This window comes from Homalodisca vitripennis, chromosome 4, assembly GCF_021130785.1.
Source record: "Homalodisca vitripennis isolate AUS2020 chromosome 4, UT_GWSS_2.1, whole genome shotgun sequence".
NCBI classification, from domain to species: domain Eukaryota; kingdom Metazoa; phylum Arthropoda; class Insecta; order Hemiptera; family Cicadellidae; genus Homalodisca; species Homalodisca vitripennis.
The window spans coordinates 91,278,123-91,299,671 of NC_060210.1; the positions used below are offsets into that span (position 1 = coordinate 91,278,123).

General features: G+C 35.1%; 1 protein-coding gene across 5 annotated transcripts in view; it reads left to right on the plus strand.

Annotated features, from left to right (window-relative positions):
- Positions 1-19,412, plus strand: part of LOC124359759 (mushroom body large-type Kenyon cell-specific protein 1) — a 129,944-nt gene extending 110,532 nt beyond the window's left edge. For 4 of the 5 annotated variants that reach the window (XM_046812765.1, XM_046812770.1, XM_046812767.1 and 1 more), the window contains exons 3-4: positions 8,314-8,699; positions 10,857-19,412. In XM_046812765.1, coding sequence (XP_046668721.1) covers positions 8,314-8,699; positions 10,857-13,167 — 2,697 coding nt within the window. In that variant the 3' untranslated portion in view covers positions 13,168-19,412. The remainder of the gene's footprint in view (positions 1-8,313; positions 8,700-10,856) is intronic. The other variant, XM_046812766.1, reaches the window with a different exon arrangement.
- Positions 19,413-21,549: the final 2,137 nt, after the last annotated feature.

Genomic DNA, 21,549 nt, shown 5'->3' on the forward strand with positions numbered 1-21,549 from the left:
TTTAAACTTAAAACTCTCCACACGTACCAAGAAGATGATTTTTCCAGTTCAATAATTCATTCCAAGATGATTCAGAAAATAATATTTGTGCAAAACTTGAAGGTGGAAAACTGTTTGTGCCTTGAGTAGATCTTTTTATTGTGTTACACAATATATAAATCATCCAATCATCATCCAGGTTAAGGTAACAAAGTTACGTGGAGCAGCCCTAGCGTCGGACCTCAAAACTAATCGAAATAATCCGTTCGGACCTCAGTATACGTCATCCGTATAAATAATTTATACGGATAAGTGATTTATGCCAGGTGTAACTCATTACACCGTGTCACATTTTACAGACTTCTGTAGCCCAACTGTCACGCTCATCTCTGCCTTTGCATTAGTACCTCCCGCTTCATGGTATCGTCGGGTACTGGTTCCACAGTATTTCCCGGCCGCTACCTCTCTGTTCATGGTGGACCCACTTCTCGGGAGTAGTATTGTAGAACGTTTAAATTTCACTAAATAACATTAAATCAAACGTCTTATGTCTGTGACAAGTCTCCAAAACTATCCATGGTCTGATTTCATTACGATGATTTAAATTTGTTTAAACAACAAGCATATATACGTTTCAAATATCGCATAAGTTGAAGTGCAATAATCTTACATTGGAAATAAAAACAACATGATGTTTTGGTCGTTTAGATTACCTTTTTGTAGAAGAAATAAGAAACCAACAGACCAAGTTACACCTTGCGGTTGACTGATATAACATTTCAAAGAAGCTGTACAATTAAAAGTATTTCTCATCTCCGAAAAGGCCGCATTCAACTTTTCAGTACTTTCCTGAATTGATACAAAACTTAAGAAATATTATTGCCAAATGTTATGCAGTTCCGTATATCTTAGACGTTACACAAAGGTGTTGCCATCGCGTAATACCAGTTTTAAAGCGCGTGAAACTGCTTTCTGAAGATCACTTTTACTTATTTATATGAAGTAAGCAGCTGCTCAGACTTATGTAACGTAGACTCTTTGATCAATTTGCAATTACTTTAAACTAGTAGTAAAAATATTACTTTTCCAATTGTGTTTTATTTTTTTGGTAACAATACAGAAAGTATTCTTTTAATAATTACTAGTTTTGTAATTTATGTGAAGTAAATTAAATTCCTCGTTATAATTTTGGAATTGTCGATGAGTGGACTTAAAAGGATATCAGAATCACAGACTCTTCGCTGTGTATTGTATAAATTGAAATTTAACGCTTCTATGCCTGCTTTCTCTGGTTCTCGTATTAGGTGTCAAACTCCAAAACGTTTGCAAGGTTAAACATACAAATAATATAAGAAATGAAAAAAAATGGCGATGACATGCCACAGTGATGACTAAACATAGAAAGGTAATAGCTGCTTTCAACACACTACAGTAGCTTAAATTCTAAATATTTTTATCAATATAGTAGTACAAATTTGTTTCGCTATCAAAATTCTCGTAATTAAAATTGTAAGTATGTTTAAAATACTAATATGGATTCAATATAGATTATATTATTATTGTTTTAGAATCTGTAAATAGTAGTAAATGTCTACATTCCACGCTCTAAATATCCATATTTCATTCAGGGCACTTCGTTTTAAGAATAAGTAGATAGGCTTGTGTGGAATTAGAAAAAGTTATTCCAACTGGGAAAAGCATTTCCAAAATTTGATACTTTTCTAAGTCGAATTTTTACCACTTCATGAACTCATACTACATATTTAAGAAAGAAATATTGTCGTCAATTTCGATAAAGGTTCGTTGAAAGTACGATCTGCACTGTTAGATAGGCATATAGGTAACGTATTTAAGATAAACAATTCAATCGTTATAGATGTTACCGTTGGTCCGTAGAACTTGCTGGATCTCCTAGGTTGAAAGTACGATCTGCACTGTTAGATAGGCATATAGGTAACGTATTTAAGATAAACAATTCAATCGTTATAGATGTTACCGTTGGTCCGTAGAACTTGCTGGATCTCCTAGGTTGAAAGTACGATCTGCACTGTTAGATAGGCATATAAGTAACGTATTTATGATAAACAATTCAATCGTTATAGATGTTACCGTTGGTCCGTAGAACTTGCTGGATCTCCTAGGTTGAAAGTACGATCTGCACTGTTAGATAGGCATATAAGTAACGTATTTAAGATAAACAATTCAATCGTTATAGATGTTACCGTTGGTCCGTAGAACTTGCTGGATCTCCTAGGTTGAAAGTACGATCTGCACTGTTAGATAGGCATATAAGTAACGTATTTATGATAAACAATTCAATCGTTATAGATGTTACCGTTGGTCCGTAGAACTTGCTGGATCTCCTAGGTTGAAAGTACGATCTGCACTGTTAGATAGGCATATAGGTAACGTATTTAAGATAAACAATTCAATCGTTATAGATGTTACCGTTGGTCCGTAGAACTTGCTGGATCTCCTAGGTTGAAAGTACGATCTGCACTGTTAGATAGGCATATAGGTAACGTATTTAAGATAAACAATTCAATCGTTATAGATGTTACCGTTGGTCCGTAGAACTTGCTGGATCTTCTAGCTTGAAAACAGCTATATTTAATTGTCTTTTTATTTTGTACAATAAATTATAAAGTACATATAAACTGTAAAATTGGTGGAAAGGACATTAAACAATATTGTAGTTCAATGTTTGTAATAATTCTTTATTTTTGAGTTTTTCTAATCGTGCAATAAACTTACATCGTCAGCTGTCAAAGTGACTTGTAATGTATTCCACAATAAGTCCCGCAGTGTGTATTGCCAGAGTTTAAAAACACGTGCACGAGTGTCCCGCAGCTACTGAAACTGCGCAGCACTCAAAGAAGAGTTTCACCCACCATTGTACGTACCCAAAGACAGCTTATTATTATGCGTAATGATAAACATGTCCTACGGAAATGGAAGCAGGGCTTGTGAAGCGATCAATGACACATATCACATTATGTACTCACATTTACATATATGTAGCATCTGCTTATGCGGCGCGGCGCGGCAGAGCGGTCAGGTATCAATACAATATGGGAACTGTGATGTGTTGACAATACCACGTCACTCGTACTTGCCCGTTAATCAAATAACAAACTGTGCGTTACATTAAGGAATGATTGTGTCCGTGATCAGTCCGCCAGCACCGTGTGCATTAATTAATTGTTATATACAATAATTACATTCGGTTTAATTACCGATATTAAACAGATTCACAGGCCGAGGGTCATATAGCGGATATGGAAATGCAGCATTAGGTCGGTAACGAGCTTCCATACAAAGGTAGCGAGGAAATGTCATCAAACTCTTAGTGGAAATAAATAAATCAACTACCATACATTAATTTCAACATGAAATAATTCCTCGGCTATTTCATTTGTTTTAAATGACCGCTGATTCATTTACATTAAATGCGGCTTAGCTGTAAAATAATCAACGCGTAAAACTGTCATTTATACGATCGGACGATTCTAATTGTTGTTATCAAACTATAAACGGTAATAAAATGATTATAGTAAAATATATGTAATCATATGTATACTGAGAATATATTTAAACTATGTAAAGCATTTCTTTGCTGCCAATGTGTGATTTAATTTATTCAACCAATAACGAAAAACTTTGTATTCAGATTGTTAGTACATTTGACACACAGTTAATTTACACGCATTGTGCCAATATTTCATAATTGTGTCAGATAACATCGTCCTGTAGGTAGTATTAAAAATATTATTTGCTTATAGAAAAATATTGTAAGTAGTGTTAAAATATTATTCTTTATTTTTAAATCACGCAAACCATTACTAAATAATACAGTTGTTATGAAAGCTGACATTCTTTGATGTATCGATTTCCCTGGTAATCGGATTTCCAAACTATCTTTTTATCAGTTATGTGAAAACAGTAAATAGCATAACTTATTATCACACCGGAATTTTCCTCCCTCATTGGTGTGGTGTGTGGCCTTCAACTTTGGTGTGGTTGAATCAAGATTTCCTGGTGGTCAAATGTTGTCTAGCACTTTTGTAGTGAAATGACCGTTGGGTGATTCTTACATACCACCCTGAAGATTCTTTAGAACCAACTGCAGCAAAGGATATCTAGAAAATATGTTGGAAATGAAGATACTCCCAGTGTCTGTCTTCCGTCTAAGTCCAGCAGGAACAGAAGTGAAATCACATTCTCCCAGAGAATCGTTAACCATTACTATTCCTGACTGGTGATCCAATTCCAGAATGATAATCCAAAGATAATTCCAGGTTTAGTTAGGGGCACTAGAAGAAGTGTCGATTTCCCACCCATAATTTGTAGCCTTCACCCCAAGATCGGTGTAATGGGAAAAAGAAATATTTCATCCACATCCTCATCCTATTCAATCCTTTCCGCTACACCAGGTCAGAAAAAGTCTCCAATAAGATTCTCATCCAACATCCTTAACCCTGGAAGAAATAATTAGGAAATTCGAGAAACTGATGTTTCAAATACCCTTAGCCATCGTTCATAAAACATTTATTCACACTTTTTAGTATATCTTAAAGTCTTAAAGATTCATCAAGTAGTTCTAAACAGTTTCCCACAACTCCTTAAGTATGTACATTTCTGTTACAAGTTGTGAGCATTAGCTTTATACTTTCAATAATATTATACAATAACTTTAATATGAAGACCATTGTTAGATGTTGAGCATGAGCGAAGGGCTGGAAAATGTTCATTTCTGTCTGTCTGTCTGCCCACACGATATCTCAAGAGCGAACTGACGACAAAGGTTTAAAATTTTGCAGAAACTTCATTTTTATATAGGTAATTTCGAGTTCGATAGTGGTGCATGTCACACATGGGGTTTGCTGAGCCTTAGGAAATATTTCTACATTAGTTTTATGGGTAACCATGATGTTACAACGGAAATATTGCAGAATAAATCAATTTTTACAGAAACTGAGTGCAGCCGTAGGACATTTTAACTTATGACTAATGTAGTCTAACTATCAAATTAAATGAGCTACACATTGAAATATTGTATTCAACCTCGGGGGGGGGGGGGATGTTACGAGGTACATGGTGTTGCGTACGTCTACCTTGTATAATTTAATCAATTTAAATATATTTCCAATGTGTTTTCAGCACAATAAACGCCTCAGTCATCGAAAACTTGTAGTAGAACACAAACATTTGTGTAGTTCTCTATGGAGCGATACCAGTGGAGAGTGTGCTTTAATTTCGAATGTTGCTTTTAGTGTTTTGTTAACATCATGATAAGTACGTAACGCCGTATAATACTGTTATTCTGTTACCAGCGTTACATTGCGTAAGAACCAATACGATTATTTAAGTAATATAAATGTTCCAGTATGTGAATGTTAGGTAAAATTAGAATTTTAGATGGTTCAGGCACGCTCTTTTATAAATACTTAAAACGTCAAATTTGATTAAACATTTGAATAAAACTTACACAAATCCTGTTTGACTATTAAATATTTTAAACGTAACAGTTTTATTTTATGATGTAGAAAAAATACTACAACTTTGTTCTGCCTGTAAAACAAAAAGTAAATTATAATACTGTATATTGTATTGTATACAATGGTAGTAAACTATAGTTTTCCTAAAGGTTAATAGTTGTTTTTACTAACTAAAAAAAATTTTAATCAGTTTTGTTTTTATTTGATATGTTTAAAATTGCGAATTTAAATCCCTTTTCAGCCCTCTCTCTTATTTAGCAGAAAGATGTGTGAATTAGTGATGGAGGTGCCATATCGTTTCTCCGAATGATCATTTTCCTAAACTTGCATAGGAACGGATACATATGTATGAATACTGAAACGGTTTGTGCACAATAAGCAGGCATAATCTTATGGGAGACAAGTGTATTTTCCCCCTCGCTTATAGCAGCGTATATCAAATTCGGACAAAAGTGTTTTCTGACAAATAACTTTCGGACAACCGATAAAGTGTGAACACAATAATAAACAGATCCAGCAACTACAGTGACCGATCAGTTCTGAATTACCATTATACAATTTCACTCTGCGTCGTTGTAACCTCATCGTCTAAATGTTTAAATTGTATAAAGGCCCGAGCGGTTACGAGCTGGAGTGTATGAGGTCGGCCGACTGCAGGGATGTTTGTCAAAGTTATAGCGTATTGTGGAAGGGTGAGTTATAGGGCAGCATAGATTGGCTGTCGCGAGCGTATCTGTCGATAGATCTGGCCCCGTGACAAGGCTACTGTAGCGGTGTCGCGTCGGTGTGTCATACATACCGTTTAACTTGAGGTGAGGCATTAACAGACTCGGTTGCATGACTACATAAATGTCTCGTAAAGTATGACTCACTGGAAACAATAAAACTGTTGTACTAAACTATTTGATATTTATTCCACCTCCTCTGGGATGATTCTATAAAATAATCTATGTAGAAGCGCTTTTAAAATTTTTCCCGTTAATCTTCAACCCTTACCCACAACCCCCGAAAAGGTTGTAGCTCATCCAGCGGGAGAATAAACGCACAACAATACTTTAGCTCTCACATGGAGAGCTCTCGAGAGCGGAGAGTGAGAGGGGTTACCTGGAGAGCAGGGCAATGAGTACACATTCTGAATTCGTTAGAGACCTAACCCTCGCGTCTTACATTTCCTAAACATCTTTAAGTAGATTCTCCAACTTGCTGGATAATATTTTGGACGGATTCTAAACTTTACTGAGGTGTATTCTGTATTATATCGCTGCTCAATCATCCTATCCCACCAAACATGTAATGGTTCTCATAACCGAACTTGTGCGGTAATAAGTGTCGATTAGGTGATCAATAACAATAGTCATGTCAACAGTTCTAAACAATTTAACAAGATAACTTTAACCAATAAATGGTAGTTTTTAGTTTTTAGAACACCATGAAAATAAATTATGTACAATACTTTAGACAAAATATGATAATATATGATGTAAAGTTTTTATACAGCATTTAGTAAATTATTGCAACTCAGATAAACCACATTGCGTTATTGCGTAGCGTCCCCGTGTAGAGGAAATTAAATAGCTTCACTGCGATTCACGACCAGAAGAACTACTCTATATTAAGGTGTTGTATTTGATTTTGAGTATTGAAAATATTTTGAAATGTTAAATTATAGCTCTTTATAATAAATTTCCTGAACACTGTCTTTTTGGTTACCCCACGTGAAATTACAGACATTTAAGGTACCGGCCATTTTGTAATCAGCCCCAAATAAAATCTTCTAACGATAAAAGTGGGAAATGTTTAAGTTGCAGGGAGTGACATGTTTTATAGAATTATGACCAAGGAAAGTTTTTAAATTAAAAATTATTAAACGTGTTCCAAGAGTCTTCATTCACGTTTATTATTTAAATAGAAACCTAAGGCATTGTTCCTTGAAGGCCAGGAATCGTGAAGGGCATGAATGTAATAATTCAAGATGATAAGATACTCACATACTTCATGCGTTTCCTATCAATATAGACATCATAGAAGACACCTGTGAGAGTCCTAGCTGATTGATATTACAATTGGAAATATTGTATTGAATTCTTGTTTGCTGTCGTTTTTTTTTTAAAAAAAGAGCGATAAGTTAGTTGCAGTATACATTGGTAAGACTAATCCAGTTTATAGTGAGGCCCTTGGAAGAAAATATATTGGGGTCATTGTGGAAGTAAAACCGTTTAATTTCCAACCTTCGCATAAAACCTGCTCTGAAAAATTGAAGAAACGTTTGACGCACGGACTAGGGCAAGCCTCGTGTAATTATTCTTGACTCCATAAAACCTGCATCAGGCTATCAGTCGCCAGGCTACTAAATGAAGAATGTATGCGCCCTCTCCCCTACTCGATGAGGAGCTCGTTAATATACAACGCGAGTAGGCGCTGACTGACCGGGCCAGCCCTGCGGGTATCCCCGGAAAGTTGATAGCTACCTTTCCACTCACGCGAGGCCTCCGCGACTCGTGTCGTGCCCCACGCCTGTTTTGGTTGGAAGGGTTGTGCCCCATCGATCGTTGTCATACAATGTCGCATAATTCTTGCCAGTATTGCCACTCAATAATGTATGTATGGCGAGCGATTAAAGAGGTCATGATTACTTGAGGACCCTCACCTTCATAAACGAGTTTCACCTTCTGAAAAGAACGTAAAATCTGTTTCTAAATTCTTGGTAATTGTATGCTCGTTCTACATTATCAACTGTTTTCATAGTTCACAACTACTTCACTAATATTAAAACTTAATACTTGGAGAACTTCATATTTTGCACGTAAATATTGACGTGAGTTGTTATATATTGCAGCGGCCGCCATCAGAAGAAAGTGCCAGTAGTGCCAGTGCCAGTGCCGACGACAGCGGCGATCGCTACCCCGCCAGGGTACCAGCCATGACTACCCTGGAGTCTGTGGCCTCCTCCATGGCAGCAAGTCTTGCCGCGGTTGCTGCGCTGTCTCAGGGCAAGCCGCCAGTCGCCGCGGCTCTCTACCCTCCACCGCCAGGACTGTTCCCGTGGTACCTGGCCGCCCCTGAGCCCAAGCCCAGTCCACCGGTGCCCGAGCAGCCCCTGGACCTCAGCAAGAGCTCCAGCAGGTCTCCCGAGCCGATAGTTGAGACCCCACCCTCCCACCAACACTTGGTGCCCTCCTCCCCTTCGCTCAAAGTGCCGGCCGCACTCAACAGGCTCTACAAGTAAATATTTATTTTTCATATTTCAAAACAACTTTTAAAATTTCGAGCACTTTTTATTTCTCTTCATTCAGTAATATTAAAACTTAACATAGCCCTTTACTAAAATACACAGAGAGTTTTAAAAACTCCTACTACAAATTTACCAAGACGAGCAGGAAAGTAAATGCTACCAATGGTATCTCTTTTCGTTTATGTGTGTCTGTGCCGCTGCCTGTGTGTATGTGTGTTTCTTTAAAGATTATATTTTAAAAAGTAGTCAATGAACTTTAACAAAACGTTAGTGAATTTGTTATGTGGATAGATCCTATTAATAACAATAAATGGTCAAATTGGGAAATTACATTTCTTAATGGCGCACATATAACATATGTAAGTTAAAACATGTTAAAAATTACTAATTTTACAACAAAATGTAGGCTACAAAAGTAACTTTTTGAAGACAATTTAACTAAAATAAAATTACACAAATAATAAAACTGAGCAGTATTATTAATTAGCAGTAGGCTATTTGCTCCATTGTTGAATGGGTTACCTTACGAAGAAACATCAGTGTGAACTTATATTGTTGGACTAAACTTACAATAAGTCACGTATTTGTAAAATTAAGACACGTTTTCAACAACATGTCAGATATTTTAATTTAAATATTTTATTTGGTGACCATTTCGATCTTTAGTTTGAAAATTTGTTTAACTCTTTTATTGATAAATTCTGCCCACATACCAAGTCTACTAAAGCTCGTTTATTAGTTTTTAAAATACATTTTTTTAATAAAAAACACAGGCAAACAGAGATAAACGAAAAGAGGTAGATCGAAGTTTGGTGAAAAACAGAAATAGACTATGCAATCGTCACAAAAATGTTTAATTGGTGTAGCTTCTATTTTTTTAATTATAGAAAAATCATATGTATTAAATATGTTAATTCTCAATTCTTGCTAAACCTGATAAAACATAGGTAGTATATGCAAACAAGGAAATTTCTCATCAATAAATAACCAAGCGTTTTATTGGTTTATTTTGTGTGTACCTCTAACATACTTCTTTTTAATTGATACCGTACACTATTTGTTTCGTGGATTATTTAATAAATATCATACAATTTCTGCTTTCTTGGGCCACGTGGGTGATATGAAGTGATATTTAAATAATACTAAATGTTAATGAAAACAGTACTTTTCCAAATTGTTATTTTTTGGACGAGATCTTTCGAAACCAAAGGTTTCATCTTCAGGCAACTCCACAAATAAATGATTTAAAGAATTCTTCAATTGCTCCAGGAGTCTTCAATAAAGTGATATGATATAAACATTTACCTACCTCTCTGATAGATCACAAACAAAAGGGGAAAATGACGTCGTTGTGTAAACTAATGACGGCTGATTTGGATCGTCCTGTTTCAGAAATATATCGATATTACCGGCAACGGTGGTAATTTTAGCCCACTACTGACGACGTAATTCTATTGGACTCCATGTTGTTTAAAACACTCTTTTATTTCATAAACACCCACCGACTGCTTTTGACGGGCGAACAAAACAAGAACCGAACATTTCCATCTGTTTCGAGACTTAATATAACCAAGTGTATTTCGTAACTGATTACTTGTCTTGTAGGTGGACTGACAGACATCCGAGCAGGGTTTTAATGACAATGATAAATTGTTGGTTATTTTATTTATTTATATATATATATATATATATATATATATATACATACATACATACATATATACAGACGTACATTGTTGTAGGCTCAACGGTAAATTTTTCAGTACATATCAGATGATTTGTACCACTATCACCATAAAGTTGTTTTAGGGGTTGTAAAATAATTCCCTGAATATTTGAAATCCTCGAAGAAAAAACACTACTAAATAACAATAAAAATACAAGTGCAGGAGATTAGGACCGGCCGCATTTCCGTCCTGCCGGTCACCCACTGCACCCAGAAGTAGCCTACCATCAAAAAAGTGCCTTCTTTCAAAAAATTAAACAGTTCTTCAAATTTAAATTTGTTCATAGCAGAGTTGCGGGTGAATAGATAAACCTTACAGAATAATAAAACAACTAGCACTGCGTATTATAAGAATGTTCCGTTAACGATAATGTAAAATACAATTTTGACTTGTGATATTTCCTTTAGGCAGTTAAAGCAGTTTGTTTGATTCCAGAGCGAAGCCGAGGCTGAGTGCGGTGGCCGGGCGGAGGACGTACACTGAGGATGAGCTTCAGGCAGCACTCCGAGACATCCAGAGCGGTAAACTGGGAACCCGGCGAGCAGCTGTCATCTACGGCATCCCACGATCCACGCTACGCAACAAGGTGTACAAGCTGGCGATGGAGCGAGAGAGAGATTCGCACCTGGTGCTGGCGGCCAGCCCGGACCACGTGGCTGCCAAGGCGAGAGCTCTCCTGGGAGAGAAGGACGATGACGACCTGCAGGACGACGAAGATGATAAGGACTCTGGGGCAGAAGAGGAGCGTGAGGTAGAGAAGGCACTGATGAGGCCGATCATTTCCATAGAGGACTTTATGAGGTTGTCCAGTGAGAGTGCGGGATTTCCCGGTACCGATTCTTTAAGAACACTTTTGCAGCACGGGAGTAAGTATTTAGCCGAGAAGAAGGAAGACGGATCTTCCTCTCCACCGGTTTATCCTGTGTTTCCTTCCCCTGGATCCGCGGACCTGTGGAACGGTTTGGATCACGCCGCTCTAGGCCCATATATCAATCGGCTGCTCAATGCTAACCCTATAGTACACCCTAACCATTTTGCTATGACCGGTAACCGACACTCTCCTACAGAAAGAAGTCCTACGGACTCGCCTGGTGACTTTGTGCCAAAACTACCACATCTAGAATTAGTACGGAGGATGATAATCGAGGACAGGTTGGCCCAAGAAGAGCAACAGAAGAAGGAGAAACAATTTTTGAACGGTTCTCGCCTGGGAGAACCGGGACCCTCTTCTAGTATTTTCCAGGAAGACGAACATTCGGGTTCAGGAACACCGCCGAATGTGATACTGAAAATTCCGTCCTTCAAACCCATGTCTAAAAACGGAATTCCAGGAGAAACCTCAGGTTTCCCTTTAGGTGTGAAAATAGGGGAATCTAGTCAGCATTCGGTGATTTCTCCTCCGATCAGTACGGGAAGGAGTGAATCTTCTTCACCACCATCGATGGGCAAAGGCATCAACGTCAGTTTAAAAGACGTCATATCCAAGAGCATCATTCAGAAATATCAACAGTCAGCGGACCTGCATCATCTCTCCCACACGCCTCCAGGTCTAGAGCATTTCAGACGAGCGGACTTCTCCCAGCCTCTCGGATGCAGCCCTCCTATCACGAGGAACCATAACAACAACCACTTAGATGAGAGAAAGATGCATGTGCCCACATCCAAGCCTCAGATTAGTGGAAGTAACACGTCTACTACAACTGGTGGAAAGGGAACGAGACCTAAACGAGGAAAATATAGGAACTACGACAGAGACAGCTTAGTTGAGGCGGTAAGAGCCGTTCAAAGGGGGGAAATGAGTGTTCACCGAGCGGGATCTTACTACGGAGTACCTCATTCCACCTTAGAGTATAAAGTGAAGGAAAGGCATCTGATGAGGCCTCGTAAAAGAGAGCCGAAGTCAGTCCAAGAGGAGATTAAACTCAAAGAGGATCCTATCGTTTCCAGAATTCCACCACCAGTGGATAAGAGCAAGCTATTACCCCCTACAAAACCACCAAAAACTCCATTCACACCTCCATCTACTCTCCCAACAGGTCCCAACGGCCTGAAAATGTCTCCTATGTTTGATCCCTCGCTTCCTTACAGTGCAGCTCCACCTTTTCCCTTCTGGCCACCTAATCCGTTCCCTCATTTACCGATGGACTATCCCAGAAATCCAAATTTCCCACCAACACCGGACCATTTCTTTGCATCCCAGATGATACAACGCTTGCAAGAGGATTCTGCAAGGATGCCGCACAGTCCACCGCCTACTCTCGGCAAGACGGAGCGAGAGCTGGCGGAGACCCTGTATGACGGCACCGGCGCCAACGGCAGCTTTTTGGACGGAATCATTCGGTCCAGTTTGGAGTCTGGGTTACCAAAAAATAAAGATGGCGAGTTGAAGCGGCCCGAGCAGATGTCTAATAAGGCTCTTCTGGACCAACTGTGTCGAAACAGTCGGATGACTCCGGTCCCGAAGGCGGAGACGAGTAGCTCTGACGACGAGAAGACGGCTCAGAAAAGGCCTTGCGAGGATACACCCTCGGCACACCTCGAGGAGGTGAAAGAAGAAGTGAACAAAGAGGTGTCCGAGGAGCGTGATCCTTCCCCCCGACCGGAACAAAAAATAGAACCCGAATCTGAGGAAAAACCAGACGATTCTAACCTAAAAACTGACAATGTCGATGAAAGTGCCTGTGATAGTAACCATACGATAAAAAGAGTGAAGTTAGAAGAAGAGACATAGATCTTATTATAAGAGACTGATAGAATGCCATTATTGAATTTGAGGTTTCAAACCTTGCTGTACTGAATAAGTGTCGTCTCTAAAGTTAGTTCATGTCGGCTGTCCATGTAGAGGTCCTTTTTACGAAATTAGTCCTTTTTTACATTTTTATAGTTAATGGAAATCGTATTCGTGTATTATTTCGTTTGATGATTGTATGATTAGGTAAATTAAGCATTAATTGTTGTAATTATTTGTTAACTATTTTCTTCTTGTATGACAATCGTAAAGTTGCCAAATGTTTTCAATCAAAAAGTAATTTTTACATTAGTTCATTGTGAGAGAAAGGAACGACAATATAGAGAAGGCGGTGTGAATGGTCCGGTATTGGTATACACTAGAAATAAGCATCTTTTTAAACTTTAATATTTGGTGTTAAACTCTCGAACTGCATATTAAATACCGATGTGGGTATATTATTACCAAATTTATCTTATTCTAGTCGTCGATATCAAATACACTTTAAAATTCTTTATTAAAACATTTTAATACTATAAAATTATCGATATACTAAGCTTGTATTATCTAGCACAAAGTTTAAAATATGCTTCTTTCTAAAGCTTTGATGAAAAGTGGAGTAAATTTTTCTGCCACGATCCAGAGTGTGATATGTGTTTTCAAGTTATCATTGCAGATATAGTAACGATGTATTACATATTTACATATATATATATTATATCTTTTTTATTGAAATTGAAGTCTATTTATGTAGTATTTATGTCCATCTGGAGTTCCCAAGAAATACAAAGCAGTGTGTTATACATATACATGATTATACGCAGTCTATTTGTCCAAATATATTATTTTGCCTCAGCGTCGCTCACCCTTACTATTTCTATCTTTCTTCTGATTGTTCATGAATGTGATTCTACGTCATAGAAATATATATTACGATACCGTACTAATTCATGTGGTCTTATTAAATGTTATATATACATATTTCATGTTAACAATTCGGAGAATGTGTTCAGTGTAAAAACCAAAAGAAGGTTTGCAGTTTTGTACAGAAATAATTTTGTCAGTGTGTGAATGTGCATTAATTGTTTTTATCGTTTATTAGTTCTAATGCTGCTTTGATGTTTTTAAATAGTAAGTGTTGATTTCAGTAGTAAAATACCAAAATCTTGGGTATCTCCAAATGATTTTGACTATCTGTGATGATTCCAAATTTAATGTATATTTTCTCTATCCATATCTTTAAATTTAGAGTAGTTTATTGGATTTATGGTACTGATAAATTGTAACGATTTGTGAATCTTTTAAATTTTTTAAACCAATCAAGTAACTGAAGTGCAATTAGGGTGACTATGTGTATGTAGTTATGTATGAGTGTCCGGTCATATATTTAAGAAACCTTCTAACACCGAATCTATCCACATTTCCACCTTCTGCAATGTTTATGCTTTTAATCGCATTTTATTAACACATTTATATTTGACACGCATTCCACAGAACATTACCTTGCATGGAGGTTACACGACAGTTTTAAGTAGTCTTATCTTATAGATTGTTAGAGTTATTGAAATAATATTGCAGCACCATTTGTCTTATTAGTAAGAATTATTATAAAAATGTTAATATTTTATAATTTAATATTATGCTAAAACTATAAGCCGTAAATTAAACGTATAAGAAATTATACAAATACCTGAGAAATTAGATCATGTTATTGCATCAAGGGATGCCTAACAGTTGTTTTAGAATTATTTATAGAAACTTCTTGTTAGTAGCAGGTACAGTCTACATCTAGATCTAGTCTTCAAATAATTTCATAAATATATCACGCTATCTACTCTAGACCAAATTCGAAAAGCATTTTCTACAAAATGTATCCGTCAATCCAATACTTTACTACATTGCTGGATCTAAATTAAACAAATACTTTACATTACAAAGTACTTTAATGTAAACGTTACAATTATGAAATTTAATTAAAATTGCACTAATTTTCTTATTAGTTATTAGTTTTAAATGGTGCTCAGTAATTTTAATTGTTTTTTTTTTATATAAATAACACCAAGTGCATTAAGCCTAGTTTGGGACCAAAAGTAGAGTTTTGTTCCACATAACTTTTAAACACTCCACAACAATTTTTAAATAAGTTTACACCTTGTTCCATATTCGTGTTTTTTATAAAGGGACTCTTTATACAGAGAGTATTTTATAAAGGGGTATTTTATAAAAGGGGACTTCCTAATCTAGTTTAGTTGTCATTTATTGTAGGTATGATCAATCATTCCATTTTACGTTACAAGCGTAAAACCCAAAAAGACTTAACGGAATGTGCATTTTGTTGAACCCATTTACAAACACCTAGTGGTAATCATCGTTTGTAATTCGTCATGCAAGTTTAACCTCTCGATTCATTCAATAAATTGCCTTCTGTACGATACAAATCTATGATTTAGGCGTTAGATCCTGTGGAAATGTGGATAGACAGATAGACAGTACAGTAGCCTAGGGTAGCCTACGTTAGTCGACAGTTGAAAAGACTTCTCTTCTTCAGCCAAATGAAGAGTGCATTTTCTACAAATGAAACATATCGAGTTATCATTATCACCATAGCTGCGTAGTGGTGCAGACATTCCTCCTCAGAACTGGCGTCTACTACATTCCATGTCGTGCCGGAGATGTCATCCAGTATTGTTTTCCACTATAATAGACTCTAAGTTCTTCAAACCAGATGTTTCAGTGCGTTAGCGCCCACACCTATGATTCCGGTATGCATTTTGACAGCTCCACACGTGTTACAGTGTGCGGACTTTTACAGAAGAACGTTTCGTTTCTGCCGCCTACTTTACTGTGCAATGCTTGTTCGCGTTTCATTTTTGACTGTTTTCGTTTATTATTATTGTGTGATGTTTTTTTTTATGAATGTGATATATTTGTTGTTGTTGTTGTTTCACAGTACCCCGGTGTTCTTGTATAAATAGAAATCTTTATGAACAATGTTTGTGTTGTTATTTTGTTTTAAACTACTAGTTACTCACTCTGTATCGGTTTGAGTCGAGAGAAGCTAAGCTGTCTGTCTCTACTATGACCTTCTGTTTGTTGATGGTTTTTGTCATTTTTATATTTTAGATCTCTGTTATTGTGTTGAAATGTCCAACATACCTTCTAAAGTTCCCTGTTATTGTTGCATACTATTGTTTAGTGAACAAAATGTATTTTAGTATTTAGTAAACATTTTTATAAGTAGGCCTATACACATTTATGTATGTATGTCCATGACAGATTTAGTACTCTTATACTTAAACTGATGGATGACAGAGAAATTAATTGATTTATGAATTAGCTCATATTAATTAAAAATTTTTCAATCAAAAGCACATTTAATGTACATTTTGACAAATTCAATCAATACATTACATTTTAAAAGTAAGGAATCATAATAAGTTAGTAAAAATATTATAGTATTGAAGATGTATAATTTATTATTAAGCAAATTTTATATCAACTCTAAACACCTCTAAGTGTATTATTGATAGTTATGTTAACTGTATAGTGTATTTTAGTGTAATCAATCGTTTTACCAACCGCAACTGTATAACAGTTGAAGCTTTTGTTGATTTTATTTCTAAAATTCCTTTCAGTTGGTACAAAGAAGGTATGTTGGTACCTAACGTTTTTACTCAAATACCTTGTCCAATCCTTGTTGGTACACGAATTAGACATTGTTCAATAAACCATCGCCTAAAGTTTGCATGTAAAGTTCACGTTTTTAATACATTTTTAACAGAAGCTTGCTTACATTTTGTAAATTTTGAACGTTTTTAATATATGTGGTACTTGTTATTGACAGGATTTAATTGTATATAACAAAAGAGCTCGTCAAAAGTGTACATTTGTTTATAAGTATAATTTATAGCGCTGGCATGCCTGTATACCATGTAACATACACCTAATGATCAAAACCTGTGTTCAGTCAGCCTCTGTGTGCAGAGGTCACCTACATGTTGAGGACAGTTAGATAGTTAGCCTAGAGCGTTGAGACTGCTGTATTCAGTTTAAATTTTCATTTTTGTATTATATTAAACTGAATAGTTGGTTGTAGGCATTATAGTTAAGCAGAATATTTTTAATTAATTTTAGACACTTTTAGTTTGTTGTTCATTAATTATTCTTATTCTGTATTCTTCATTTTTGAGGTGGGATTTTTAAGCCAGCCGTGTGGTGATGTTAGATTTTACTTAATTCGTACAACATATTATCTTTATACAGTTAAGTTCAACAGCCCTGTTCATGTAGAACATACTAAATAACAATTACAATTAAACAAGTACGAGAAACCTTATTTTTGTAAAACCGTGTGATACTTATATATATTTTAATAGCATAAGTTTCAACTTTCAGTTGAAATTGGCTAAGCTACTGAATCGAGCGTCGAATCAATTAAACTCTATTACATTGTGTAATGAACTTAATTTTTTTCATACGGTAATATAAGTCTCTATTGAAACTGTATGCAAATAAATCGTGAAGGACCTGATTAACGAATGTGAAAAATTCATTCCTCATACTGCGCTACAATAGTTTTAAAAAACGTTTAAAATCATATGAGAAAATAATCAATTTGTTTATCTACATAATTATCTTACTTTAAGTATTTTTTTTTATTTCTGCTTTTACGTTCTTAATGGGGTTTTATGATAATTGGGAGTTTATTTCAAATTTGTAAATGTGGTAACTAAATTTATTTTATTCGTCTTTTATATTTTTTATTCGATTTGAGTTGATTGCTATTTAAATTTATTTTGTCAGTATACGGATGTAGTTATTTTCTTAAATAAGCTGAGTTCTAGGTGTTTAGTGGTCACGTAGAGACAGTGACGCGACAGAAACGCGTATGCACAGGCTGTTCCAAAAAATCCCACCTCAGATCCGAAACTGACTGAGCTTCTGACCCATCCGGTACGGAAGTAGTGTGAAAGATCTGCAGTGTCTGTGTTAGCTCATTTCCGTTTCCGATCACACTTGCAAAGATTGCAGCAACTACCGCCAGCTGATATCCAAGCGAGGGGACCAAAGTAGAAGAAGGATTCTATTTGTTTAGCATGCAATAGTTAGACCGAACTTTCTGTAGACAGTGTAGTCTGTTTGTCAGCATACAATAGCCATAACATTACAATAGATAGTGGCCATGTATTGTACACTGTTAGTTTTACTGCCGCTCCAATAGCTATCAAAGTTCGCGCTCGCGCTGGACTTATTTGTTAACAGTGTTGATATTGCCCACCCTGTTTAAATATCTCATTCGCGTTGTAGTAACTCTAACTGAAATAATTCAGTCATTCGAACAATTGTACATTTTGCAACAATACAGGAAAAGGTTTAAAAATCCAAAAATGTACTAAGTGCTTTAAAAATTACCACAATTTTCAACTTTTATAATTTAAACGTCTATAAAATAAATTTTGTTTTCTAGTCGGTAATACTGTAGCTTTGAAGTTTATTTCATTTAAAAAGGTTGTATGAAATATATCAGTGGGTATTGGAAAATTTCATCAAGCACATAGTTTCGCTCATTTTGCTTTTAATACAAGTTTTAGACTCTCCTAACCGATCTTTTATTACATAAGGGCTCAAACGGTAAATACATAAATAATAATAACTGTAACATTATAATAGATCACCAATAAATTTATAAATAATAATTTTAACATGTTATATTTATCTATAATATCTTCTTAGTTTCAAGAAATGGAATATAAAAATGTTCCATACAGCAAAGATGTTACCCATTCTACCGCCAGATCCTGCAGGAGACATAACACATTTCTGACCACACAATATATAGTATTCATTTACTTCGTCCATACTTGCATTGTCACAAATATTAATAATAAATATATATTTTTTGTATCCCTTTCTGTAATTCCTATTTGCTAAATAAGAGTCATATCAATCAGTTGAGATAGTTGAAATCGGTCGGTAATTACATTTTCTGTGTGAACTGTCAAAGTAATCAAATGCGGTACGCGTGACATTTGTAAACACAACTTCACGCTTACTTTGATAGCCGAGGAGTGTAGATTACGTATACTTGGTACCATTGTATGTCATCACTTTACACTTACAAACTGTACAGGATCGGGACACATATCCTTGCAAGTGTGATATTTTACTGACAAAATGTTTGCTTCATAAAAACTGAAGTATTTTTTTATTATTGTACTTTACATACTTATTAAACAGTTATAAACAAACTGGTGTTTTTATTTATCCACAAAGAGTTCTATTTCATCATATACTATCTTTGGTATATAGTACGAGGTACGTATTGTTGCAAACCAATAATAAAACCCTTGTACCATATAGCTTCTTCCAAAACTTCTTAGCGACCTCTTTTGATGAAGATTTCAATATATCATAGGTCAGAGGCGCTAAGTTAATTACCTGTCTATATGTAAATGAATGTTTTGTGTACTATGATAAATAATAACTCACTGGTGGTTCATATTACGCCTCACAGTTAAAGATCCTTGATTTTAAGATGTGTATGTTTATAGTTATTATTTAAAATGTGTTCTACACCAAAATCATACAAAAAAACTGTTATTGGGTAAAAAAATAGCACAAAAGGTAAAGTTTTGTGTATCTGATTTTTAAGACGTTATCAGTCTAAAACTAATTCAATAGATTTTCGGACTATTCTCAGCATATTTAAAATTACAAGTGTGTGTATTGTTTTAAATAAAAAATAAATGTTTAATTATTTAAAAACTGGCCATAACAAAATAATAATAATATATTAGATTATTTACCTTACCTTTTATGCCTATTAATTTTATTTACTATTACGTCTGTTTTGGGAAAATTTAAATCAACCGCCGTTGTGATTTTTAATTGTGTTCCATATAGCATCTTTATAAAAATTAAATATTACAAATATCAAATTCTTTATTATCAAAATCACATCTCCAAATTAAAAAGAGATATGCAACGTTACAAAATCGCAAGACCTGTACTGGTAACCAACCATACATATTCTAGCATTGTAAGAACAATGTGCAAATCCAAAATGCTCTAAATCTATAGTTGCCACAATACAAATAAACAACTAATAGATGTCAAACTAATTTTTATTGTTTTCCCGGCATTTTTATAGGTTATTTAGGAAACAAAATCTCTATGTTGTTCTTAAATTGCCTTAATATTCTTACATAAATGCTTTAAAATTATACACTCAATACAAAAAACTCTTTACACTAAAAGAAACACTCATTTTATTTCAACCTATAACTAGATATTTTATGAACATTAAAAATGAGCTTATTAATAAATTACGAAGTCTTAATTGTCTGTAATTACTATTATAGGTTAACTTTGGGCTAAGTAGATTTGGATTGAATCAATTGTTGACCAAACATTTCTACTTTAAATGCCTATATTTCCTTATGGAGTAATAAACTAACACTATGCTATTGCCTTTAAAGTAATTATTTAATATTATATTTATTTGTGCCTGTGAAATAAAAATATAGTAAAAACAACATGTATACCACGTTAAAACCTTGCTGAACATGATTCAAATCATTATTGCAAAGCATCAATATCATGTCATTAAATATTAAGCAAAATACTAAGAAAACGGTCGTGCAAGCTCAACTAATTCCAGTATCAGCTCACCGCAGTGATGTGTTATAAACTGCAAAAAACGCGTCTTTATTATAACATTTCTGGGAAACCCAATAATTAGCCTTTTATCGGATTTTCTAAACTGTATTGAACCATTATGATACCCTTTCCCTATCATCTGTATACCGTCAAAAGATAAGTAGAAATGGTTCGTTATTAACCATTGAATCGTTATTATAAAATATAAACGATATAATAATAATCGCATAAGTCATTCACAACTATACTAAGTATAATACTAAGTCTTAGTATTAAACTATAAATGCCTATGTAGTTGACAGTATTCTGCCACGGGATATTAAAGAGTGATAAAACAACCGGAACGAGTCCGATCATTCTATGTCGTCACTTTCACTCAACACATACACATGGACGGATGTTGAAATTTCGAATACAGACAGTGGGGGGTAATAACTAGAATAAATACCTCTCTAAACAAATCTAGTTGTATTCTTTAAGAGAAAGGCATGTCATACGAACCTAAAAATAAAGAAATAAGGAAAAAACATTCATATTAGACATTGAAAAGGAAAAATCCTAAAATGCGTAATTATTAAAAAAAAATATAAATTTAAAAGTGAGATTTGGGACGTTGGTCATGCAAAAGGAAGTTTTAGCCATAACAAAAGAACGAGCTTAGAAATTCAAATTTTCAACGGCTAATAACCACATATTTACAAAATTAAGAAATACTAATATATTTGT